This window comes from Falco naumanni, chromosome 16 (assembly GCF_017639655.2).
Source record: "Falco naumanni isolate bFalNau1 chromosome 16, bFalNau1.pat, whole genome shotgun sequence".
Classification (NCBI taxonomy): Eukaryota; Metazoa; Chordata; class Aves; order Falconiformes; family Falconidae; genus Falco; species Falco naumanni.
The window spans coordinates 3,166,738-3,194,152 of NC_054069.1; the positions used below are offsets into that span (position 1 = coordinate 3,166,738).

The 27,415-nt window shown below is 49.3% G+C and overlaps 1 protein-coding gene across 4 annotated transcripts in view; it reads right to left on the minus strand.

Moving 5' to 3' along the window:
* Positions 1 to 886: 886 nt before the first annotated feature.
* ETS1 (ETS proto-oncogene 1, transcription factor) overlaps positions 887 to 27,415 on the minus strand; it is a 74,713-nt gene continuing 48,184 nt past the window's right edge. For all 4 annotated transcript variants that reach the window (XM_040616064.1, XM_040616065.1, XM_040616068.1 and 1 more), the window contains 7 exons: positions 21,679 to 21,798; positions 20,795 to 20,995; positions 17,315 to 17,392; positions 16,144 to 16,392; positions 12,430 to 12,690; positions 2,521 to 2,639; positions 887 to 1,942 (listed from right to left, as the gene is read on the minus strand). In XM_040616064.1, coding sequence (XP_040471998.1) covers positions 1,727 to 1,942; positions 2,521 to 2,639; positions 12,430 to 12,690; positions 16,144 to 16,392; positions 17,315 to 17,392; positions 20,795 to 20,995; positions 21,679 to 21,798 — 1,244 coding nt within the window. In that variant the 3' untranslated portion in view covers positions 887 to 1,726. The remainder of the gene's footprint in view (positions 1,943 to 2,520; positions 2,640 to 12,429; positions 12,691 to 16,143; positions 16,393 to 17,314; positions 17,393 to 20,794; positions 20,996 to 21,678; positions 21,799 to 27,415) is intronic.

The window sequence follows — 27,415 nt, forward strand, 5'->3', positions numbered from 1 at the left end:
AGATCCCATTCGGCAGCTGGACCTTCGGGGTCACCCCTGGATATCGAAACGCTCAGCACCCGATCCTCTTAACTCACGCTGAAGGCGGTCGTCAGCCTCTGTCTGCTCAGAGCATCCCAGGAGTGCTCGGTGCAGCAGCATTTACCCCTCTGAACGCAAACCAGTTGTAAAAGGTTTGCAGGACAGACGGAGCAGCTCCTCCTGGGATTGATCCTGCAACCCGGTGGGGCAAGCACATGAGACCGCGGCAATACCGGTCATACGCTTCATGTTAATCACGCCCTGACAGGTTTGCAGGATCAGGCTTACAAAGAGCAGTAAAGGACCCATTTGCAAGGACAATTTCCCTTCCTGCGTGTGCCCAGGACAGTTAAGACATTCATCAATAGATAGAGCTGGTCGAAACAGGAAGGAAAAAACATTTTCCTTTGGTTTTTCAACTTTTTCCCAATTCCCACCCCCCCACCCCCACCCCCCACTCCCCCAACTTATGTGTTTTCCATTTACCACATTCAAATCACGGGAATTTCTCCACTTTCCTCTCTCTCCAAAAAAAATAAAAATAAAAATAAACCAAACCAAATTTTCTGAAAGCACCAAAGTGTTCCTTGAGCAAAAAAAAGTGATTTGGAAAATGCAAAAAGCCGTTTTCCCTGCAGATCTTCATAGGTTTCATGCACAAAATGCAGCAATGCAAAAAGGCTTCTTTTTTAATAGCAACAAAAAAAGCGGAAATTTCAACCAGCTTGATCAGCAAACGGCGAAGCAAAGCGTGTGGGACTGGAAGCAAGAGCGGCACACCCAGCCAGCATCACTAGGAGCCAGTTTGGAGTTAATTTTCCTTCACATACGATTCGGAGATGCCAAGTAGTAGCACTACACTTCTCCAGTGGGGTCTACATAAACTAATTCTTTTTTTTTTTTTTTTTTTTTTCTTTTTCCTCACTGTGATAAAACTCTCTGCTGGCATAACAGAAACAAATACACACAATATTGCAATACTGAGACCATCTTAGAGCTTAAGACTATTTAAAAAAAAATACTGGCACAAAATTTAATAAAATAAAACTTTAAACAAATTTAAAAAAAAAAAAAAGTCTTGATCCCTCCTAGCAATTTTTTTTTCCTTTTGTAGAAAAGAAGCCAACTGACAGAAAGGTGATGTAACAAGAACGAGAAACAGTTCTTGGATTTCTTCTATATTGCCCCTCCCCGAAGCAGGAATATTCACCCACTTTGGTTTTCTCTCCCCGTCCCAAAAAAAAGTTTGAAATCCTCAAATGCTTGGGAATACCGTCATTTCCTGAACTGTCAGTTTGTGTGTGAATAACACAAAAACCAAAGGGATCATTTGATAATATTTTTTTCTGAACAGTAAGGGATGGGGAGGGGTTTGTTGTTGTTTTCTTTTTGTGAGCTACATTTTTCTGGCTTTCTTAAAACTCAGAATTTCACTCCAAAAAAGCCTGTCTTGGAGCTTTCACAATAACAAAAAGCCCAATCCTTCTCCGAACCAAACTTTTTAGGTTTCAGTCAAAAGTTTGCCTCTTCCACTACCCTCTCTCCCAACATCCTCAAAGCATCAAATCTGAGTTGCTCTTTAAAAAAAAAAAAACGTAACGAACAACAACAATAACAGCAAAAATAAAAAAGGAACCAACAGAAAAAGTCCCATCGACTCTCCAAAATGACACAGGGTGATCTTCTCCGCCCCGGCCGGCCACCTTCACTCATCCGCATCGGGCTTGACGTCCAGCATGGCATGGAGCTCCTCGGGCGTGTAGCCCAGCAGGCTCTGCAGGTCGCAGACGAAACGGTAGACGTAGCGTTTCCCGGCCGTCTTGTGGATGATGTTCTTGTCGTAGTAGTAGCGCAAGCCGCGGCTCAGCTTCTCGTAGTTCATCTTGGGTTTGTTTTTCCTCTTGCCCCATCGCCTGGCCACCTGGGAGAGGGGTGAGTAGAGTTCAAGGGGGGATGCGCGTTGCAGGGAAGGGAAGGAAAAATCAGTCTGGCTCAGTGGAGCTACTGGGGAGCAGCGCCGCCAGACACGAGGCAGGGGAGAGCACTTTCCTCATCTTTAAGGTGGACACGGATGGGTCACAAGCATTAGTGTTTGGGAAAACCGACCTCCATGCAGTGGCAGAACATTGCAGAGGACTCTATGAGGATATGTAAGTCAGGGAAGGGAACATACGTCCCATCTGTTCCCCCAAACCAGTAGGAAGTCCCCCCTTCCACCTATACACATCCTATTTGAAGAGCTCTGGCACTATGCCTTTCTGCGGTGTTTCAGCTACTTCCCACCAACTTTGGGCACAAATCACTGCTTCCTAGATATTACTGCAGCCCAATTTTTAACAAGTTTCCAGCTGGGCTCTAATTCACCAGTTTCCCTACACATACCCAAGACCAGAATAACGTGACTGCGCAAATCTCATCCCTGAAGGCAGGCGGGGAGGGTTATCCACACCAATATTTCAAAGGAATTTGGGCTGTGCACTTAATTCCAAGACACTCTACCTCATCTGGGTCAGAAAGTTTGAATTCCCAGCCGTCACCCGTCCAGCTGATGAAGGACTGACAGGACTTGTCAGTGAGCAGTTCCAGCAGGAATTGCCACAGTTGGATGGGTCCACTGCCTAGAAAGACAAAGGAAACATAAGACACTAATGTTAGGAAAAGCACAGCTCCTTCTGTCCCGGGGAGGGGGAATCACATGCAAATGGTGCCCACTGAAAAAAACCAAACCTTCTACTATCAAAAAAAAAACCAAACAAACAACATCAGCAGCCACAGGGAAAGGTCTGGGCTGAGGTGAGTTAAATCCTGCAGGTAAAAGAGCTTCCTATTTGCAGTAAGAGCTGAATACTCATGCACTGGAATGCTTCACTTCGAGTTACATAAATAGGATTATTTTCCTGGCACCCAAACAGTAAGGAGTCATTGTCTTGGCACAAGAGCACCATCATTTCCCCTGTGCCAAAAAGCTGCTAGCCATCGCATGAACTCCAGCAGACTCCTGCTTCCCGACCTTGACTCTTTGCTCCATCACTGTTTACCAAGATAAGGGGAGACCCAGGTATGAAAATTATTTGGCCTCTTTCCGGGGCATGTTGCTGCAGGAATGGGCTACATCGGCTCGCTAAGCTCCGTGTGGGGAAGACAAGGGCTGCCTGGCTCGGCAGACAAATCTCACTAGCTCAGGACGGGTGGATCTCCCCATCATGGTCTTGGCACAGCCTTAGCAAAGCCATAAGCAAACCTCCCTGCGGCTGCTGCTTCCCCTAATCCAGCCAGCGAGGCACGCAGCGGCGCGCAGCATCCCATGCCAGATACTTTCAGCCTCTCCTTACAACGCCGCAGTCTCCATCTTTCCGCTGGGTGCTAATTTTGGCCAACAGCAATTTGCCTCGGGGTCCTGAGCCCGACACATCTAACCTGCAGTACCCGGTGCACTGCACTGAGAGCCTGCGGCTTCGCAGCCTGGTTTTGGCTGGATTAATTGTGTACGTGGAGTGATTTCGAAATACTTATCTCTTCTTCGCACTCGTGTCCCAACCAAAGGTAGAGGAGAAGCCTTCAAGCCAAATTCCCTTTGATGAGCAACGTCCAAATGCAGCCGCACCCAAAATACTGCACTTAAGCTCTGGGCAACATGTTTCAGGAGAGATTTTGCCATGTTTTAAACACAGCTTAGAATATATCATTAATAAGAAGAATGACAATAATAATAATAAACAGAGCCAGAGGTTAGAGGAAATGATTTATCACAAAAAGAACTGCACAGGCTGGATTAGGATGGCAGGCTGGGGTAAACCCGCCTGCTGACAGCAATGAGCACATGCTTCAAGCAGGGGAAAAAAAAAGTTATGTACTCAGAAAAAAGGATGGAGAACAGCCTCCTTCCATGAATGACAATGAAGACTGTCAGAGCTGTGGCTGCAGGATAACCCTCGGAGGGAAGAGAGGGCTCTTCCCCTTTTTCCACAAGGTTTAAAATGACTCAAAAGCAGACAAGCTGCTGGGGAGGAGGAAATGAGAGAGCTGGCTCTGGGACGGGGGAATCGCTGTGCCCCATCAAGCCCTCCCCAAATCGTTTCCCTCCTGTTATCCCTAAGGAATCACTCCAGGGTTTTGCAGGCACCGAATCCTCCACCAAGCCCTGGGGTTATCGCACAGCCAGGGGCAGGACAAAGCAAGGAGCTCACAGCATCTCTCTCTGCTTGTAAATGGGAAGATGACACTCAGCAGGGAAAGGCTCCAGCCCGCCGTTCTCGGCAGGAGCTTGCCAAGACGTTGACTCCGCGGCCACGCTCTCTGGTAGGGATGGAGCTGGGTTATCCGCTCCAAAATGAGGGAGGAAATTCAGATGACGCCTTTGCCTCTCATCAAAAAGGGAAGAGCCAAAACCCTGGCCTGAAATGCCACCGCATCTCAAAGCTTAGACCTATTTATAGCAGCGAGCTTTAAATGCAGAGAAAACATGGGACCAAAAAGGTTATTTCTGCCGCCTGAGCTCCTCCACAGGGAATCGCAGGTGAATTCGGCTGGGGACAGTTTCTTTTGGCCCAACTGACTTTACACCAATTCCCTACCCACACACAGAAAGCATCCAAATCAGGTTAACAGAGAAACAGCCCTAGGAGACAAAACTGAAGCAAGACCAGGTTCATCACCTCACATTGATTTCTCTCCTGCCCAGCTGAGAACAAGGATTTATTTTTTTTTATTCCTTCCCCAAAATGAGATGGATGGAAGACCATCACCTAGGCGGCAGGTTCGGGTAAGCAACTGCCCTCGAAATACCCCTGGACCACCCTGGCTCTGCAGGAGCCTTTCAAGGTTCAAGTGTCGTTAACCCTGAGCCAAGCAGCCAGCCCAGTTCACGCTTGGTGCTCGCAGGTTGGCTGCCAGCTGGCATGGAGAGGTGTCGGGAAACCCAGCAATTTCTCACCCTCTCTCCAGTAAGAGAGGTAGGGCTGCTGCACCAGGTGTCGCTCTGCCGGGTATTTTGGGATTTTGAAGGAAGCGGTGTCATCCTTGGAACAGGGATTCCCAAGGTCTATTCCGAGCTGCCTGCAGGACACGCGTAAAACCCCAAATTCCTCTATGTTGGACAAGCAATTATGTCAAGAATGTGTTTACTGCAGGGCTCGCAGGCATGTCTCAGCTCCTATAAACACACGCCCTGCTGGAGGGGAAGGCAGCGGAGGCCCTGCAGATGTGCCGCTGCCGCTGGGGCATGACTCCAAAATGTCAGCGAGGCAGGCGATGCACAAGGTGGCAGGAACCAAACCCCGGCACATGCCCGAGCCTGCGTGCCCGAAAACAGCTCTGGCGAGACTGCAGGGCAGGAAGGTGAAATGCTCAGGGAAGGGATGCTGGAGGTCCCTGCATCATCTGGTGGGCAAGTATAGCTGTAATTAGCGCTGAGAGGGCCGGCTTCAGAAAGAAGCTGCTTTAGCCTGCTCTGCAGACCAGCAAGGAGCAGGGAGTTTTTCTACCCAGTGTCTACAGGTATTTCGAGGGGACCTTTGGCTCATGCAGCGATGCCACCCTCCAACGTCACATCCCCAAAGCTATCAAGACAAGCATGAAGTTGCCAGGCTTGTTCCTGCACCCCAACCCTCCACCCCCTCAGGAGCTGGGAGCAGCGCCTATTTTCCATCCCTTCTGTTTCAACGGTTCCACTCAGTCCCTGGCCAGGGCTGGAAATCCCCACCACCGCCTGGCCCGGATCACTTCACGGCACAAGCACGCACGGCCCCACCGACTGCTCCAAGGCCGGTGTGTAGCTCAGCGGGTGTATCCCACCACGCAACCTGTTGCCTTGGTTATCTCCAAAAACAACCACCGCCGGAGTGTTCCCCCGGCCTTTTTTTTGGACGCAGCCCCAAGCGTGGGGTGGAGGGACATGAGCCGCTTTTTATGGCGCCGGTCTCGCTGCACACAAGCCGGGGCTTCCCAGAGCAAGCCCAGCCCTGGCTGGGGAAGAGGGGCAGCCCCCACTGCACAAAAGACAAGGCGAGAACTCAAAAGGGTGGTGGGATGCCCTCCCACCCCATCGAGACCTCCGGCACCCGTGAAGGCTGCTAAGAATAGTGCTGGCTGGAGGGGCTCGGCCACCCTACAGGGCTACAATGGGGGCCCTGTCTGGCCTCGGTGGCACTGAACAGGGTCCTTCAGCGGGGAGTGTCACACCGCAGGAATTCTCCCGCGTCAGGGGGAAAATATGCTTCTTAAGCCGGATGACGACCAGCTGCTACAGTGGGAACTGCTGGCTGAGCAGTGCCTCTTTGGCACCGGTTCTCTGATGGCACCCATGGGTGTCCCCAGAGCAAAGGGTCTGGCGCCACCCCATCCCTGTGCCATCCTCCTTTGGTCGGGATTGGAGGTCCCCTACCACTTTCCTACCCGGTGGCTCTGGTGGGGTTTGAAAGCAAAAAACGCACGATGGCCACTTTCACTTGCACGGTGATGGTGGCACCGCACGGCTGGGCAGACAGGCGCCTGCGCAGTACCCAGGAAGGCACAGCCCGAAACATGTCATCCCCACTCTCTCTCGAGACGGTTTCACACCCCCACCCCTCTCAACGGCCTCTATTTTGTTTTCCTTCTTTCAAACAAGAAAAGAAGAAGAAAGAAAAAACCCTACCAAAAAAAAAAAAAAAAAAGCGGCGCACCTATGCTTTTCGCTCTGTGGTTTGTGGTTCCAACCCAACAAAACAATTGGGCATAGCAACGTCTCCAAAACAGCGTTCGTCTCACTCATGTTCCTGCCCTGCCCGAGCCCCCTTCGAGGGCACTGTGGCACCAAAGGTCCCCAGTTTCGCCCAGTGTTGAGGACAGCAAAGCTCATCCCCATCGCTCCCTTGTTTGACCAAGCCCAGCCACCTCCTCCCCAGTTCTTGCCCGGACTGGTGCAGGTAGTCACGCCACCATGAAGTGGTGGGAGGGCAGCAGTGGAGCTCAGGTAGAAGCATTTCCCAAGAGCAGCCATGGAGAAACTGGGTAAGGACCCAGAAAGCACCTTTTTGGGGAGCTACATGCTTCTGGCCATGCAGGACAGCAGCCAGGCTGGCCAGTCTGGGCCAATTTGACTTTCCTGATGCATCTCCTGTGTTTCGAGGAATGACATGCTGGAAGGACTGGTCTCACTCAGAGGCATCTGTCAAAGCTCAAGGGGTTTCATGAGCTTCCCATCTTCCCCTGAAGGTGGTCCTGCAGGCCAAGAGCTGCCCTGCAACACTCCAGCTCGTTGCTCGAAGGAGAGGCAAAGCCACAGTTGGTACTGTGCCATCACCTCTGGGCTGCTAAGATGCTGCTGCCAGGGGCTGTAGCAGCTCTGGTGTGAGCTGAGCTGCTGTCATGCTTGGGCAATGTTGCATGCGGCTGATTTCACTGTCATTTGCACAAGTCTGGCAGGTGGAGAAGCCACTAAACCAGCCCTGAGCCCCACCCTCGAGCTCCCCACCTTGTGGAGGCAAAATGGGCTGCTGGACCCCTGCAGGCCCTGCACCAGAGGCTGAAAGTGGGCAGGCACCGCTGGCTGGTCACATTTGAAGTCACCCTGCAAGGGCAGGTAAAAGGTATGACCCAGGATGACCATGCTAACAACATCCCCTGCATTGCACGGGGGACTGAGATGCTGTTGTGCTGCTTCTGATTCCCCTAACCCAAGACACACGTCGCTACGGTTGCTCGTAACAGGCACACTTCTCCAGAAGTGCAGGCAAGCAGAAAGGATGCTGATGTTTCTAGGAAAGCTACTGCACAGACTGGGTGACAAGGACAGCCAGATCACCGGACCGTTGTGGGAGAGGAGCCAGCAAAGCAGCTGCTGGTGGATTTTTGGATGAGGATGACCACAGCATGTCCTGGGAGTTCACTGGTGGAAGACCAGGCCAGCAGCATAGGCACCAAGAAGAGGGGAAGCAGCACACAAGCTGTCTTGAAAGAGACCCACTTTCTTTGGCACTGACTTGAATTTCTTGCAAAACAGCAGCTGCGTGTTTTCACTTCTGTGTCACAGATAAGCATCACTCAGAAGCAGAGGCTTGCTGAGGTCTTCAGGCTCTGCACTGCAGACAATTTGGACAGGGCACATGGGTTTAACAGGCAAATTTGGGCCCTATTAACATGGTAGTGTGAATGCTGATAGCAAGGATCAGGGCTGGAACCCAGCCTGGACACAACCATTTGGAAGACAGAAGCGCTTCAGGATGCTTGGGCAGTATAGCACCTGTGAGATGTGGCTATTCCCTGCACTACTTTCTGTCTCTAAGGGCAGCATGAGAATGAAGACAGCAGCAATCTGCAACTAAGAGAAACACTCAGGTCATGTGTGATATCAGCAGGGAAGGAGGCATTAACTCTGTAGGTGCTGAGGTTGTCTGTAAAGGCATTCGGCAACTTCCTAACCAAGTCCATAACAAAGGACAGCATCACAAACGCAAAGCCAGCCTTGCAGATGAAGCATCAAGGTTTGGTGTACACTCAGTTCACCCTTCTCATCCCTCTTTCCTCCATTCGCCTCTCAAACACGAGGGGAACTGCTCTGCTCTGTCTGTTCAGCTATGTGGAGCAGCAGCTCGGCACGTGACAGCTCTGGTGTGGCAATGCAGACAGCACTCAGATGGAAAGCCCCAGCCCGCACAGACGATGCTGAGGCTCTATGTACCACAAAGCAAACACCACGTCTTGGCTATAAACCCACATAGATGCTTTGGGGCTCTCAAGAAAAGCCGAAAACAATTCAGCCCTGAGTGGCTATCGCCAACCACGGGGACAGAGGGAGGGTCTGAACCTCTGCTGGACCTGCAAACACCAGGAGGGCAGCTGCACAAGTAGGTCAGTGTAGTGGAAAAATGAATATAGGGCAGAAAGGCCAAAGAACAATGCGATCAGACCCACACCACCTGCCCTCTGCGTGGGCTGCCCACTACAGACCAGCCGCATTTATCCACGTGGCATCAGGTCTCATGAAGGATGCTGGTGGCCACGGTACCCATCGGAGGCAGTGGCTTGCAGGATCCAGTGACGGACCAGCCACAGGCTGGGCTGCAAAGCCGAGCTCAACTGAGCCCTGCTGGCCTCAGGTGGGGGATCTACGCCCATGTGCCAGCACGCACCTAGCACAAACTGCCCGCCCACACCAAACACTGCACTGGTGCATGAAGGAGGAAGCTTAAACTGAGCTCAGCTAAGCCCATGTAAGGTTTAGCACATCTGCCTGCAGAGAAGACGTATCCTGACACACGACTTGCCTAAATTTAATAGACACACTGTCTCCATTTCCTACGTCATCTCATAAAAACATAAAATACGGCTTAACCTAAGACTCAAGCTGGCCAAGCTTTGAGAGAGCTGGCTCCAAAACCAGAGGTGTCCAGAGCTGGCCCTCACTGCAGCTATGGAAACTGAAGTTCACCAACTCCTGAGCAATTACATTTCTCCTTCAAAAAAGATAAGAAAATTGCATCAACCTCTATCTGAGCAACCATGGCAACTTGTTAAATTAGGTCAAGATGTGGGGGCAGATAACGTAGCTTTGTAAAGCTGCTTGCGAGCTAGGTGAAGAACACATCAAACGCAAGTGGAGCTTCCGCCAAAATGCACCTTCTCACCAAAGTATGCGCCTCCTTGGGCAGATACCATCAGAGATCTGCCACCATGGCTGCGATAAAGTGCTGTGCCACCTCCCTGGGCCACCGGCAAAAAAGGCCCTTGGTAACAAAACCTGAACAATATTGTCTTGAACTCAGTTCTTGAAGTCAACCTAGAGAGTCCTGGAGACGAAGGACGTGATCTCCCAGGCTTCACCCTTCCAGCCCTACAAGGTGCACACCACGGCACGTCAGGTGCTCCACTGGCTGGTGACTGGTGTTGGACACACGCTCGAGGCATCAGCGTGAGAAAGGGAAAGCAGGGGTCCTCGCCGCTTTGGGACCCTGGGCTGGTAATCCCCTGCTCTGCTCATTTGGAGGCTCCACCTCCTCACCAGAGCTGCAAACAGAGCCCAGACTTTTAAGTTCCTCTGCTCTAGCTGCTAGACAGCACTTCCTCCCCCGAGTAAAGTAAAAGTAATGTAAAGCAAAGCAAAAAAAGAAGGACCTAGGAGTTCTGCCTGAGAGTCCTCACACTCCTTGCTCAGCTGGCCCAAGAAAGAGGTCCAGCACTTCTCAGTGGCCAGCCTGGATATTTTAATTTATTTTTTTTCCAGAAATATGGTAATACAAAACACTTTTGAGAGTGCACAGTTCTACAGTTTGTAATGCAATGTGTTCTCACTTGCTCTCACTGTGACCTGCTTTCACAGCAACTGGGCTTTGCTTTGCACCTATACTGTGCTCCCCTTGCACTGAAAATTTAAGGTGCTGACAGGTCAGTGGGCTTTAAAAAGTGACAGAGGACCTCTCCGGTCACACGCCTGCAGAGATCACCTGTCCAAAGTTCATTGCCAACAGTAAATGCAGGCTGTGATGGTTTGAGGACCGAATTACTGCTTAGCAGCCTTCAGAGGAAGCAAGCCGTGCTCCAGCCCAAGGATTTCAAGTGACTGCTGATTCTGGAAACCTCTGGTTTTCCTCTCCCCATTTAAAGATGCTCAAGTGAAGCAATGCGAAAAAAAAAAAAAAAAAAAAATCAGGCACTCCCACTTATTGATCACACGGAAAGGTCTGGGCCAAGGGATTACCTTCCCGGCTCAAAACAGGGTTTGAAATGAGGCAAGGGAAAATATTACGCAGCACAAAGCGTTTGGAAGTGTGCTCTGGCATTGCATTAAGCAAAGTCCCCCCTTCCTGGCGGCACGGGTCCAAGGACAGTCTTTGGGGTGCTAATATTCCTTGGCAAAACAGAGGGGCCAGCCGCTGACTTCAGCTCCTCGCTGGCGGAGGGAGCTGGGAACATCACCTCTCTGCGGGGGCGGCTCTTTTCCATCAGCTACAGCTGGGATTCTGGGAAACATCCAGCTCGGAAAATAAAGTTAGTTTTGCCAGTGCTGTGCCCCTGTGCCTCAGTTTCCCCAGCTGTTAAAATGCAACCAATGCTCCTGCCCATGCCCTGGGTACCCAAAACACTTCCACGGGCTGTAGTGAAAGGCGTGATCTGGGAAAATAGGAATAAAAACTGCAAGTTATGCTCACTGGTCTCTTTTCTTAGGAACATCAACTTCCATGGCACAGTGCGGAGGACGGTGTCCCAGGGCACGGCCCCTCCTACCCCTCATGCCTCTCCCCACCACATCCTCCGGCCAAAAATCATTCAGGAATAGCAGAGCACACTTTTATTTTGCATACACTTGGTCGAAACAGGCTCATTCAGCAAGCAGGGCTGAGCTTTCTGTCTGACTAATGCTATAGCAACAAACCACCTCCTTTTTTACACATCGCTCCTAAAATTATCTCTCCACCTCACCTCCCCTCTGCTTCTCTCCCCCCGCCCCTTACAAAAAACTAGATATCAGCCCTAAGATGAGCTGTGCGTGGGAGGAGATTTCAGGGACAGCCGCACCTCAGGATCTACTCTGAACCTGTTGATGATCTTTATCGGCACAAACTATTTCCACCACTTGGCTCCTCCGGGCCACAGCTGCTACCAGCTGGGGCAGGAGAGATCAGTATGTGCAAGGAAAAGGGGAACTGGCAGCAGGCTGCTCTGTGAATTTTACTTACAGTACAGGGAAAAGGCACAGCACAGAAGGACTGGAAAGGATTATCTCAGTTTTAGCTGGAAGCCCCATCCCACCAGGTTTCTCTCCATGAGATGCCAGATTGCTGGAGGGCTGTCATATGGAAAAGCCGGAGTTTCCATGGCCTATCACCTTCTCACCTCTCCCAGTGCAGGGAATGGAAAAGGTTTGGGTCTGCTTTGACACCATCCCATCCCTCCCTGGCTCCAAGGTAAAGTGCAAAAACCAAGTGCTTCCTCCATGCCAGAAGGGGAGAAGATTATTTCACATCACACACAGCAATGCCAGAAATGCAGCCACTCCTGCCTGATGTGAGAAAACCACAAGCAAGTGGCCAGCACATCTCAGGGAAGTGTCAGAAGGTGAAAAAGGGGCTCTCTACTACCTTGCGTTCTCAGCGATACAAACCAGACACCAGTTCCTACCAAACCCAGCCAGAAGCCATCTAGGTATAAATGACAACCCAAGGCATCACACATGCTGCAGTCTGCCTGGTCCTACATCTTCCCTGAGGTCTGGAATGCCCATGCTTGAAGGACATGCAGCCTTGAGGGGCTGTGTGCCCTCAGGTGTGCCCACATGCGTATGACTGACCCCAGAGACACTCCAAACCCCCCCAACCAGCAACACAGACACCAGGCAACCCAGAGACCCTGGAGGCTCTGCCCTCCACCAGTGGAGATGCTCCACCCAAGATGCTCAGCAGAGATGCGGTTCCCTGAGGAGCGTGTCCCTACCTGTGTAGCCAGCAAGGGCAGCAGCAGGAATGACAGGCTTGTCCTTGTTCATATCGGCCCGATCTCGAACATAGTCCTTGAAGGTGCCCTTGGGCTTGTGGTTGGGCAGGGTGGCGGGGTAGTCCTCCGAGTCAAAGCTGTCGTAGGATGGGACACGCTGCAGGCTCTGGAAGGAGGACTGGCTGCTCCAGGACTGTGTCAGGCGGTCACAGCTGTCGTAGCTCTCTATGCTCTCGAAGGAGTCCTGGCCGCCCAGTTTACCTGGTGAGAAGGAAGAGCACGTCAGCTGTGCCTGGCCAGCACAGGGATGCTCTGGCTTGCCGCGGCCAGGAGAGGGATGCTTCGCCTGCCCACTCGGTGGGCAGAAGGCAACCAGACAAATGATGCTGTCCCACTACACCTCATCTCTGAACAAACTCAAAGTACAGCCTGAAACTGGGATACTTTGCTATCTTCTTAATTCAGAGAAGGGCTATCTGAGCCCCAGAGAAGTTCAGGCAGCGGAGCAAGGCAGAGAAAGTTGGAGGAAAAACCCGAAGTCCTGACTCTCTAACCAAGACTGATGCCTGGGGCTACCTGGGAATTGTCCTCCCTTCAAAAAGGCAATGGCAGAGAAATAATTTACTTTACACAGATATTCAAGGCTCAGTTCAGATACCTAAACATGGGCACTCCAGGACCTCTCGCTCTTGCTGCTGAAAGATACGGGTCTCCAATAAGTCCCACATTATATCTGCCAGCCTTATATAAATGCTGCTCAAGCATATTCATGGGCACTGGACACTCGGCTACTTTACTTTTGATGTTTCCTACAAAACTATACAGCAGCCTTTTATTGCCATATGTTACAACCAGCTTCCACCCCCAAATCCCCAAACAGCAGCAGATTTGATGGAGGAGGAGAGGAAAAGGCTGAAAGCTCAAACTGCTGTTTTTCCAGTTCTGGTAAGGTGAGCACAGCTGGGTTGTATCAAGGCTACTCTCTGGGGTATTTTTAGTGAAGACCAGAACACGAGAGGCCAGATCCTCAGCAGTGCTATGCTGATTTACACCCACTAGAGACAGCATAAGTATACCCTCTGTACTTAAAACAGAGAGCTAAAAAAGGATCCAAAGAACAAACTGAAATTGCTCTCTCTGATCTCCCGTACGCTGCTGATTGCTCAACATCTTTACTGACAAACTAAGAGCGTAACAGGATCATTCAAGTTCACTAATTTCCCAAACTGGGCTAAAAACAGCTGCTGGGATTGTGCAAGAACTCCTGGAGAAATTTCCATTGGCAGAGCTACCCGCAGCTTGGGCCCAGATAGTAAATCACTGGGGAACGGGAACGTGGAAGGATGCTGGCATGCTCCCCCAAATATTTGTTGTGTTGTAGTCTGATGAGCACTTGCTGTGAACAGACACAACTACCGTGGGCTCTGCCCCGATTGCTGGCCCAGAAGTTTGGATCCATTGGCTTGAATCTGCTGGTAACAGCCATGTTTCAGATTCATTCTAATTTTTTTCTTTTAGGTTTTTTTCTGAGAATGTCACAGAATACACTTCCATCCTTTCCTGAATCTGGCTAAGAGAGAAATAACACCACTTTACGCATGTTCATTAATTGGCATAACCACTCCCCTAAGAAGTACTGCAGCACAAGCTTGTTTAGCAAAGGAATTAAAAATCTGCCAGTGTCGAAGATGCAACTTGTGTCAATTCGTTGAAAATTCACCTAAATTTGACCTAGCTGGAAAAATCAGGCCTTGCAGTTACTCAGGAGAAACTTAAAACAGTTTGGCAGCTACACTTTCCAGCCAGACGCCCTCGCCGATAAGGTAGCGTGGAACAACTCCCACGGGACCACAAAATTCCCTCCTGAGGCCGACACAAAGCAAGCCAAAAGGCGACTGTCTGGAAAACCTTCATCCTCAACTTGCCACTGCTGAAGCGCCTGACATTGCGACAGACTAACCTTTTCAGACAGCGGAAGGTAAAGACATACGTAAATATAAATGAACTGGACTCTGCTTTACGTTAAGGCTTCTTTTATACCACTCTGGGAGGATTTATGCCACCCAAAGGTCTTTCTCCATGGCTGAAAGCGTTAGTGTAAGCACAGCCATAGCCTGTTGTATTTCTTCAATCGCAATCAGTATGTTGAAGTGTTTTCTAACACCAGGAGCCCTTGATCCCCCCCCCGCAGCACTGAAGTTAAGGGTTCACTCTTCCCTGCCCTGGAGCCTTTTTAGGTTTGCCAGGGAGAACAGCCTCCAGGTACGATTGCAAAAGCATGCCTGAATCATTGCATCTCAAGGAGAATTATTATGAAATCACCTATGTTAAAGAAAAGGTCAAGGAAAGGGAAAGACACTGATGAAAGCTAGTCAGAAAAACCCAGAAAGAGGAGCTCACCTAAAATTCTAACACCGCTGCCCTTTTGGCTCACCATATCATCCAATCACCTCTCTCATATTAACACTCAGCCAGCAGCAGAAGCAGAGGTAATAATACAAATAATAACTTTCCTGTCATTAGCTCTCCCAGCTTGGAAAAAGAATGAGAAACTTAAAATGAGCTCCACTGAGCAATGCACATGCGACGCAGACGGGCAAAGGGGCTCTGGCTTTCACAGGGAGCCAGCATATCTTCAGCTCTCGTAGCTGGATGAATGGGTTTAAATGTTCAACATCAAACCTGGCTCACAGCAACACGTTACTATAATGAATTTTAGGCATGGAGACACCTGGATTCTATTCAGGGTGTGATCGCAGGCAGGTCAGATCTCTTCCCCGTGCCTCAGGTTCCCTACCTGGAATCAGGAGATAATGATACCCCCTTTGTAAGTGACTTTGAGCTCTATGGATTAAACTTTTGCTTTGAATACATACTGTAAGCCAGATCCTCAGCCTTGCATTAAGCAATGTAATTACAAAGTAGTCAGGCATCTGGGCCCCATGTGTTCAGAATTTAATAATATTAATTGAAAAGGTATTTTGGCTCAGATCCTCTAAAGTGTTTAGGTGTTTAAATCGCATCATCTCAAACAGGAATCATGTACCTATAACTCTTTGGTTGTAGGTAGGGTTGTAGCACAAGGATTCAGGGGGTCCTTCAGCTCTGTCGCTGACTCAACCCATGACATCTGCATCTCCTAACAAAGCACAGGGCTTGGGTTCATCAGAACAGATTATCAGTTCAGGCAAGCAGCCATCAAACTCAATGGAGATAATGGATAAAGACTTTGGATCATCGTGTATAAAATCCTTCAGAGCCTTGGACAGTAATTCCTGATGAGAACTTGTGAAGAATTTGTGAGGTTTTGCCTGGTCTCCTAGGAAAATGAGATTTATACAGCCACACAGCAGTCCCTAACAACCTTAAAGCCTATTTCAACTTCACTGAAGTTTGACATCAAAGTACAGAGCCAGAAATGCCACATTTTTGCAGATGTTGTAAAAGCAGGCAGCAGAGTAGAGAAAAGAAAGACCTTCTTCATACTTTCGCTGGAGAGAAAAGGGGAGGGCTCAAAGCCATCAGGGAATCCATGGGAGTTCAACCCATAAGGTATATCTGTTGGGAAATGGCTTCGTTCCTGGCATGGCACAGCTCCCTGATGGCCTCGAGGCCCCCAAAGCACCATCTCCGACAGAAGGGAAGGCAGCACTCGTGTTGAAAGAGGTAGAATCGCAAGAACCCAAGAAAACCCTGGGAGATGTCCAACTTTACCTCGACTGGTACGTCCCATGCACATGTTATCTGGCGTTACTACTTCTTGCTTGATCGTGAAGTAGTCTGTCTGCAGGGAGTCCGTCTGCACTGGGTCACGCAGAATGACTGAGGGATAGTCGTTCTCGTACTTGAGGGACAGGAGCTCTTCCGAGCTGATGGGATGGAGGGTCTGGTAGGACTCTGTGATGAAGCTGGGCTCGGAGAACTCGGAGGGAGGCACACACTGTGCATGCTCGATGCCATAACCTGTCAGCAAAACGGGAGGGTCAGAAAGCAACACAAACCCAAACAGCTCAAGGAAACCAGGGTGCTGCCTGCTCCCCCTCCAGCCTCCCACAGCACAGCGAGATTTGAGGTCTGCAGTGCAAGAGCAGACTGCCTTTGCATATAAAATACCTGGCACAACCGGGCACTAATTTTGAGTTAACGTTTCTAAAAGCTACAGATAAATGGTGTCTTAAAATTGCAGCAAGTTAGAAAAATAAGACATCCTCAACCATCACCAATGTGCATTACATCAAACTCCTCTCAAGCAAGCTGCTAGTGGGAAAAAGCTGGAAAATCATGGAAGAGTGTAGTCTCAGCAAAGGATATAGGGCAAAGAAGTTTCACTGATGATTTTAATAGATGAGTCACTTCCACAGTCACCTCTCCTCACTGGCCAGAGCCTGGAATCCCAATTCAGGTGAGCTGGGGTTTTGTGCTGGTTCATGAAATACATCACAGTTTTCAAATGCCCTTAAAGAACATCTTCAAACCAATGGCAATGGGAAATGCAGGAGTCCAGACTGATGACTCATCCCTTTCCTTGCTAGGTTCCTTCCTAGCAACCCAGAATTCAGCCTTCTTCCCCCATTCCCTCTATTTTTTAATAAGTTCTTAAGAATTCCCAGTGTTTTGGAGTGTTGAGGTCACTTTTCAGGTCAGCTGAGCTACAGCTTCAAGCAAGCAGTGCTTGCAAAGTCAGATTATGGCATCTCAAGGCAGTCACCCAAAAGTAAGATGGCTTTTAAATGAACCCAAAAGCCTAGGAAAGATAAAATTACACACTCTGCACGCTCTGCCACAACAGAGCAACAACTGCATGGTACAGTCTTCATGTGATGCAGACAAATCTCTAATAGGCAGCACTGGAAGCATCAGAATGATACTGATGATTGAGACTTACTAATGAAGTAGTCTGAAGAATAGCGGGATTCTGGATATGTTGTATTCACTCCATTTGCTGGGTACGGTTTTACCTCTTCTGCAAAGAGGAAAGGAAGGAAATGTCACACGTCCATCGGCATATTATGCTTCGCAAGGCTTGCTGTAATACAGAGAGGTCTGAACTTCCTAAAATGCTCCTCTCTGGGTTAAACCAGAATGTTCAAAGGAACAGAAATGAGTTAGGAGCTGAAATCCCACTGAAACAAGTGCTTGATGCACTTGGGTTCCTTTGGGAATTCTGGCTGCAGGCATGCCCAAATTTAAACAAAACAAAACAAACAACAACAACAACAACTTTCTCAATCAGAGGCTTCAGGTGGTTCTGAAATACTAGTTGCATAATTTCCTTGCTTGCCTCAATTTTTGTCAGCTTTCATTCTCTTGAGAATTGCTTATCACGCTTACATCTATGAGCTTGTGAAAAAAACTCCACCATGGGCGGCCAGTTGTTTTCCTGAAAAAGCCCCTATTTTGAGACCAGCAGTAGGTGTGTGCAAGTGAGTGGGCAACACATACCAAAACCAACTCCTACAGCCCCAAAGCAATGCTAATTCCCAGCCTACAAGGCACCTTCCACCTTGCACCTGATGCAGGCAGAAGATCTCATGCTCCAAAAAGCTTTGCTGCTGTCTGTCACCCAACTCCTAACAAGACACTCTACGGCGTATATATGGGCAGCATGCAAAATTTTAGCCTTTCTACAGGCTTAATTCACTGAGAAAGAGCGCGTAGCACATCAAAGCATAGATTCTCCGTTTTCTATTGCTTTTTCCGAGCACTTTGGTACTCTTGGGCTTGGCGTTGAATTTTTTGCTTTCCCATGTAAAAGCCACATTGCTCCTACCCTGACCAGTTTTTCCATTAACACCTTAATCATTCCAGCTCGGTATGTGGGCAGAGACACCCGCATGGGAGATTTTATTTTCTTTGCAGAGGGTAACCAAAATAAAAACCACAGACAACTCTGGGTTATGTTTATTTCTGCTGAGGCTAAAGAGAAGCAACCGAAGATAACGCACGTTTGCTTGCAAGGAGCTTAATTTTGGTCCTCTCTCCTGGGGATTGCAGGGTGGAAAATATTCTCCAACAAAAGGAGGTTTTGTGCAAACAGAGAGACCTAATGAGAAATGCTCTTTTCCTCTCCCCATGGTGTCTGCCAAGGGGCAGGGTGGGTGACCACAGAGAAAGAGAGCAACCTTCAGCTATGCTTACAGTCAAGTGGAGGGCACTGCTGACTGCTGGTAACTGAAGAGGTTATTTTAGGAAGAAATTTGGAAAAATATGCCTGAAAATACCCAAATCCATGCAGGGAAAAGTCGCCCATCTGCTGCCGTTTTTAAACCCTGAGCTGGCTGTGGTACATGAGTCACTCTCAGAAAGCACTCACAAGGGAGGCATGTTAGCTGAAGGGACAGCAAGGTCACAGCCTGTCCCAGCATAACCCAACGCCGGCGGTCGCACCGCTTAGGTAAAGCTCAACATTTTGGGGTTAACCACCACTCCCAGCATCCACACACCCAAGTGATGATGGTGGGTGGCTGGGGACGATGGAAGAGATGGGAGCTGGCAAGTTGGACCCTGGCTCCACGGTTGAGCCTGGGAAAACCTTCACCTCTTCACACTTTGCATCCCCAGCCGCAAAGTGGAAACAACCATGTCCTCTTGCGTGGAAAGGGATGTGGCACAGACAATTTTGCACGTTGTATCTGTAGAGCACCAGCACAACAGAACCCAGATCTTGTCAAGTTTGGAGATGTACTACCAGAATACAAGTTCTATGAGTTACAGGGAAAAGAAATTAGTCTTTGGGGTGAGGCTGGTTATTTCTTGGAAACTCTTCTTAGTTACTCTACAAATACTTCACAGACATTGCCCTTCTGGGAAATGTGTTAAGAACCCACCATAGAAGCTAAGGCTCAGATAGCTTATGCAAGAAGTGACGAAGTCACCAGTAAAACTGAACAAGAGAACAGAGGTTTCTAGGCTCCCAGGGCTACGCCGACAGTGTTGAGACAATGAAATACAGCTTTCTTCTTTCTCATCCTTTTGGAAGCAAAGCTGCAACAGGCACAAAGATTTCCAGCTTCTCTGTAAAAGCTCCTCTCTATCTCAGACCTTTTGCATCCTCACAACTGCAGCATCTGAACACTGTGTGTGTCAATGCTATAAGGAAACATGATCCTGACTTTACCATGAAACTACAGCACCAAGTTCATCTCCATGCCTTGGGGAATCTGCAGGAAGGAGCTCCAAACCCAGCTGTGATGCCCCAGTCAGCACCTGCAGCGCGTGGACCCCCTCTCCAGTGTGTTACAGCTCAAACAAACGAAGGGTTGCAGGGAGGCAGAGCTGCATTAGAAGCATGGCTTATAGCAAGGAAAAACTGGGATGACTGCAACATTTCGCTTTGTTTGGTTTAGCTGCTTTCTGTTGATACAAGCACTCAATAAAAATCATGCAAAAAGAGAAGAACAGAACAGATATAGAGTCAAAGCGCAGAAAAACAGCCTGTCATACACAGACCCTGGGAAGAGCTGTGTTTACCTTTTGCAAACCACAGGTAGCAGTAAAATTAGTAATCAGCAATTAACATTCATTTGTCAATGGTTTCCTGGAAGGCATAACTTTGCTCCCCCTCCCCTTCCTGCCACCAGTACAAGCCTGCTGACATGCACGCAGGGGTCAGTATAACAGTGCAAGGGATATGCCAGGAAAGCAAATGCCTCCGCACAAAAAGGAGCTACAGAAAGAGGCCAGATTTGCTGCTGCTCCTGCTTGTGGCTCAGTTACAGGTGTTAAGCTCTTCACTTGCTCTTTAGAAACCACCCCAGGTTAAGTGTTGCTTGGGCATCCAGACACTGTGAAAATCAACACCCAAAATCCATGTTTGCGTCCCCAGTCGATGAAAATTAACGCCCTCGAATGCTGTCATGCAGGGACTGGCAGAGATGGCTTCTGTGGCTGGGGACACTGCCACTCTTAACAAAACGCCTTTATACCTTTTGGGACATGAAACAAAGCAGAGCAACTTCCAATTGCAACTGGGAAATTACGGTGGATTTCAGCAGTATTGTTGTACCTAGTTCTACCGGAGGAAGTAGTAAAATTCACAACGGGAGCTGAGGAAGAATGCTTTGGAAAATCCCTTTTCCAGGCAGGCAGAGTGTCCCTGCCCACTGTGGATTCCTGCCAAGCAGCCGGCACAAATGCTCTTCCTCTTTCAAGCAGTGCCAGGATTTGCACTGGCCACTACCGCTTGGGATGCCCATTTGAAATCCCACTGGAAAGCTGGGCTTTGAAAGCTGCTTTTATGGGGAATAAAGCCCCAGGTGAACACCTCATTGCACAGCCAGACCACAAGCCAAGCTTTTCGGAAAGGCCCAAAATCAAGTCACCCAGGACGGTGTGAGCCATTCACCCTGGAGACTCCAGGACTCACCTTTCTGCAAGATCTCCAGATGTTCCCAAAGGATATCTCCCACAAAGTCAGGCGCTAGCTCCAGGAAGCACTCCTTGCCCAGGGCACAGAGGGCAGCTCCATTCATGCAAAACTTCTGGAAATCCACTCCCTTCAGGCTAAATTCATTCACTGCCCACATCACCCAGTCCCGCACGTGCGTCTCCGTCCACTGCTGGGGATCTGCAGCAAGGGGGTGGTAGAAGGGATCCATTAATGAGCAACCACAGGCCATTTCCTCAGGAAAACAGGGCACAAACAGGGCTACAGCTGCACTGCACTGCCTCGTCCCCTACAGCCTGGCTGTCCACTGGCACAGGGGTAAAACGGGGTGGGGGAATGCCATACTACACACTACAGTCTGGGGCAGCCCTACTGCAGACATATTGCACGCAAGGAATGAGCTTTGGATTCATTTGGGACTTTTAAAAATCCCACCAGTTCTCTGACCCCTTCTGCCACCCATTTCTCCATTTTGTTTGGCTTCTCCCTGTCATCAGCCTCTGGTAAAAGGTTTCTGCTGCTTCTCCCTATAGTGGAGATGACTCGCAAATGGGAGTCCTGGAGGTGTCTCCAAAGGAGCAGGTCCCCATAGCTGCAGGAGCGGTCACCCAGCAGAACTGAGCAGGACAGACGGGCACAATCTGTCAGACAGGTACAATCCATCAGACAGGTGTAGTTGGCAAGTGGTACTAAAAGGTTTTGCCTGTATGTCCAGATTTTTTTAGCTGAAGCTGCCAAGAAAACGAGGCAACACTACGTGAAGAGAATCAACACAAGAGATGGCAGATGTGGACAAGTGCAGCCTGGCAGAGGACACAATTTTTTTGGCTACCACGGCTGCTCAGTGGGAAACCATGTCTTACCTTTGGGGATTCCCAGCCGCTGTTGCTCTTTTGCGAAGCCGCTGAAGGTGGCTTTCAATGCCTGAGACATCATTTCTTTGCTGCTGGGAGTTAATAAAGGCACATCTGCACATTCCATATCTGAAAGAAGCAGGAGAGCAAAATGGTCATAAGGATATGGGACTGGGAAAGATGACAGGAGTCATGCTGGCCATTAAATTGCCAGAAAATTAGAGACGTCTTTTTATCATCTGGAATTTTCACACCCAGACCCTCTACCTCCTACACCTACACCCTGTAAGTCCACAAGCAGGCATCTTAAATACAAGAAAAAAGAATCTTATGCTTGGAATTTACTGTGAGGGTGGTGAGACACTGGAATGTGCTGCCCAATCGCTGGGAGTGTTCAAAGCCAGGCTGGATGTGGCTTTGAGCAACCTGGTCTACTGGAAGGTGTCCCTGCCCACAACAGGGCAGGTGGAATGAGATGATCTTTAAGGTCCCTTCCAACCCAAACCATTCTGTGATTCTATGATAATAAGCCTGTACTTAAAGGGCATAAACAGGCCATGTCTGGTGAGCTAGGTTACACGGTGCACGTGGTGTTCCTACAAACCAACCATGAATGCGCTACTAGAAGTGAGATGGTGATATCAAAGACCTTTCCAGACATCAGCCTGCTGGGCTTCATCACCCCCATCTGGAGCCTGGGAGACAGCTGTCTGGTCCAGACACCAATGAAGGTGAAGAGTCCCACATTAGGGTGAACAAGAAAGCAGAGAGAAAAGCATCTCCAAATTACCACTCCACCTCTGGGCATCCCGGTCCAAAGAAAAGCAAAAGGAAAAAAAATAATTTAAAAGAATCATGGGCAATCCTGGAAAAAGTAAGCTGACAGCAGGCTGAGGCAGGATGAGGAACCAGCAGAAAACCCATTCAAGGAGGGAAGGAAAACAAAGAGCTGGAAAATCCCACATTAGGACAGAGTTACATCATGCGCAGCCCATAGCACGGAGCGACGCGATTCGGGGTGAGTCACTGAACAATGCTCAGCCGCCCCCATGGGAGAGCACAGGACCAAGCCAAGAGCCAGGCCTTGGAGTAAGTCCTGATGAGAAGCAAAGCTCTTCCTTTCTTTTTATTTTTTTTGCTTTTTCTAATTTATTTGGAAGGAGGCAGACAGTTGTAGCCAAACATTTTCATAAACAAAGGCAACCAGTTAAAAAAAAACCCTCCTCAATCAGAATAAAGGTTTGGCTCTTCTTCATCTATTTTAAGCATTCCTGAAAAACATCTTTCACGGAGAAGGAAAGCCTCATACAACCACCATCTCAAACAACTGGACTTTATCAGTCTCCTACGTACATCTTCCACCTGAGACGGGTTTAGCACTGTAGCCTATTGGAAATTTTTCAATGAAAACTGTTCTCAGTGGAAAAATGACAACATGCACAAGCTCTTTGATGTTTTCATGAATGTCTGGATGTAGACATCAAAAATCAAAGAATTCTCTGTTTTGTGGAAACCCCAGCCACCTCGGCTCACCATTGCTCTAAGTTAATTTAAGCTCTGATTTAATCAGCCATTATACCTGCAAAATGCTGGCCAGCGTTTGTTTCAAGCAGAGTTGAGTGCATCCCTAATGCGAGTCAGGGCTGGAGACAGCGCTGCGGCCGCCGAGCACAGGCAGCCCAGTACAACGCCGCCTTCCAGTCTAACCCAGTCTGGGGTTCCTGCTCCATTCAGGTCCCTCCACAGCCATACTTGCAGGCATCCAAGTCCAAACAATGTGATGTTGGAGGGTTTTTTTGCAAGTGGGAATCTGAGGGTGGGGGCAAGTAGCACCCACGTGCAGCTCCATAGCACAGGGTGAGGCTGACATGCTGCAAAGCATCCCCAAATCGTCACCTGGATGCACCAAATGCAATTCCACTGCCAAGCCAAACAAGGGCAATTTTTCTGTCCCCATCTTTGCACCTTCCACTCATTGTCCCCAAGTAAAAGACATGCAAAATCACCCCCTCGATTTGCAGCTCCTTCCAACGTTAGTCACCAAGGCACTCAAGTAATGATTTGCACAACTCTTTGCTCAGGTAAGACTAGTAAAATTCCCAACACTGAGTCCCTCAGGACCCAACTCCTCCCCTCAACCCCACCACATAAATCAAGGACTGCCTGCCACAGAGAAAGTATCAGGACCTTCGAAAGCAAATAATACATTCAAAGGCTATTTGGCAAATTACACTTCATTATTTACTGGATTTGGCTGGAGAGGGCACGGAAAAATGAGCAGCCACCTTCGCTATCTCTGTTCCCCATCTGCTGTGTTGAGATAACAGTGGGAGAAAGTGGTTCAGTGCCCCTTTCCCTTCATCCTCATGTTACATTTTAATGCTTTGCTTTCTGTGCTCTGTGGTTACAGGGACCACCCAGGAATCCGCTCCCCTCTGCCGACTGGTTAAACGGCAGTTCACTGCTCCCGGGTGCTATGGGAAGATGAGTCACAGTTAGGCTAAAAAAAACGTTTCTAACCCCAATTTTTACACTGATTCGCTTGTGAAAAACCTGTGACCTCCTCAGGCAAGCCACAAAGAGCAGCAGGGCAAGGTGAGGTGTGTGAAAATTTTTTTATCTCTGCAATACAAGTGAGTACCTACCACCAATCCCCCGTTTTCTCCTGCAGGATTCATGGGGCTGGGTTTGCACATACCCAGCGAATCAATTTTTCAGTAGCGGGGGATAAGGTTTCGGTTTAGTAAGGTGAATGCTGAGCTCTGCACAAACAACATGTCAAAACAGGGAAGACTTAAAAGTGATTCCCAGGGAGAGGTCATCGGAGAAGCAAACAGTCTATTTTCAAATTAAAGAGAAAAAAAAAAAAAAAAAGAAAAAGAAAAGTGCCAAAAGAGAGTTTCTATTTAAACACCAAAATAAACCAAAACGTGCATTTCAAGGTTCTCCTTCAAAATACGTTGTACCCGGCAGATTTAGGATTGAAACTTCATCTACATTTTTCCTGTTAGATTGTAGGTACTAGTTAAAAATTCTTCAGAAGACAAACCAGCCAAAAAGCCCCAAGCCTGCAAACGCTTGCAGAAGCCTTATTTTAGTCAGCAGTGTCCCACATCGATAGAGAAGCTCACATGTGTAAATGTGTGTGTAAAGCTCTGCATACATGTTTGTGGACATGCCTTAGCTGTGTGATCTGAAAGAGACAGGGGGGACGGGCAGTTTTTAATCTAAATTCTGCCTCTGCAGGTTTTGAGATACTGTATTTACTTAAATATCATTTTCTTTGTTAATCCCTGCATGGCCGGGGAGCACAATGGGCTCTACCCAGCTCTGCCGACTGCAGCTTTGCTGGGTGCAGGGCAGTTACTTCCCAGGTAGGAGAATCAAGCCCCGGTGATGTCCTCCAGCACCCACTGAGAAGTCCTTCGCCTCCAGTCTGAGATGCCTCAAGGTCAGAGCCAAGCAGAATTTCGGTAACAAAAGCAACCTGGGCTTAGCTCCCCTGGTTTCAGCTTTCATTGCCATCTGAAACCTGTTTCCAAGATTTTAATCAAATCTTGCACAAATAAAACGTCTCCTTTTGGGTACCTCCCGCTATCCACAAAGTACACACATGCACGCATGCATGCACACACACAGGCTCAGAAGAAATGGATGGGAAGCAGCATTAGCCAGCACCAAACCCAGCTGTTACTCCTAAACTCAGTTTAGAAATTTCAGGGTTTTAATCCGAAAAGCAAGTGCAGCAGCGGGGGCCAGGAGACCACGGCACTGCATCCCAGACTTGGTCTGCTGTATCTTTTTTATGACACCCATTAAAGCCTCATCGACACGGCTGCCACGTGCAGTTTGCTGCCTAGATGCCATGTCCTCCTCTTGCTGCTGCTGCACTGACACGAGGGCTGCATTTGATTTCCCCCCTGGGAGACCAGGCAGGGTGTTATAGTTTGATTTTTAAATACTAACAGGAGTTTCAGTCACTCTGGAAAATTATGTCACCAGCATCTCCAGCATCTGTGGAGCAGAGATAAATAATTTGCCTTGCACGGCGGGAAGGCAGAATGGGACATCTATTCATCTGGCTGCAGCTTTCCAAAGCAAGGAGGGATCTGAGGGCTCAGTTTGAGACCCCAAGGGCTTCTCAAAACCGGACTCTTATTTTTCCTCCAGCTCCCTAACATCCCTGGGAACAGGACTCCTGAAAGACAAAAGGATGATAACAACCCTGACACTGCCAAGAACCAGTGCTGCATCCCTATGTGGGTTTCATGTTAAGGGGGATCTGCCCCAAACCCACCACCCCACTTGTGCTAGGTGTTGCACCAACAGCTGTGGAGCCTGAGAGAAAACCAGCCAGCAAACAGACAAAGAGGCCAAGATCACCAAGTTCATCTCCCAGACAAATTCCCACTCTGCTCCCACCAGGCTCCGCATGTATAAACTATTTCTATGCATCTGATCTTTTTAAAGACTATGATTTACAAACTTTAGGGATTTTGACCTTAAAACACAAGCGACTCTGCTGCACGCCAAAGCATTAACATCTGATTGAATAAGCAAAATAAATGGCAGTAAGGGGAAAAAAAAGATGCTCTGAGCAGGAGGATGGGAGCAAAGCCATTTTTCACCCGAGTTTCCACTTGGGGTCAATGCCTCTTTAAAAGCTCCCCTCGGCCACTCACTTTTTCTCCCGCCAAAAGGCCCAGTGTGTCCTTGTCTGGTCCCCACTATTTTACCCGGGAGCCTGCGTGTAAATGGATGTACAGTGGGTCAGAGTGGAGCCACCTGACCCTGTGGCCTCCTCCTGCCTTGCTCTGATGGATGGACACCAAGGTCAGGAACTCAGTGTGCTGTTGTCTCAGGTAAAACCCTGCTCCCTGCCCAGCCCCCTCATCCTCCCCTTCTCAGGCCCGAGACCAAGCCCACAACATGCTGATACCATGAGGAATTCAGGCCTTTTGGTGGCTTGAAAGAGGCACGGGGACAAGTTTCGAAGAAGATGCCTGTTGGTTTCAAACCATATCATTTGCTTAGAGCCGAGAAAAATCATCTCTCTGGGACTGTGCATCCAAGGGCTGCATGAATTTGTGCCTGTTTCCCTCTGAAGACCTCACTCCTCCAGCCCGGAGCTAGCCGAGATCCTCCTCTGAGCCCCATGAGTGACAGCCACCAGCACTGCCCCGCCACGAGGCACCCACGGTCCAGGATGTCCTCCCACCGCTGGATGTCCATGGCGGAGCAGGAGGTGTTTCTCAGAGGTTCTCCAAGGAGTGACACGGGTTTGCTCTCCTACCTTCTTCCCACGTGCCTGTAGTGAGCCCCACAGCTCCCCATCTCCAGCCCACACCAAGCCCAACGCCGCCCGAGGTCATCCTGCCACCATGCTGATCCCCCTCTATCCCAGCCTTCACCAGGACCAAAACTAGGGCAGAGTTAGTGATGGGGGAAGCCGGAGCACACATTTCCCAACATCCCCCAGCTGGCAGGGTTCAGCAGCTGAGAAACCTTTCTCAGGATAAGAGGAGGCTGGGGAGAGGGGGGCCGGGAGCTGAGACCCTTCCCACGCTCCCCACCAAAGCAGCCCAGGCACCATGGAGGCACCATCTCTCCATCTCAGGTTTCCATCACCACCTCCACCAGGCACCTCCGCTCCCCCCGGGCAGCTTTGCCTTTCCCAGGTGCCCCCCGCTCTGGAGCGGGGAACGCCGGGCAAATAACCCCGGCTGAGCCCCCTGTTATTTAGGCA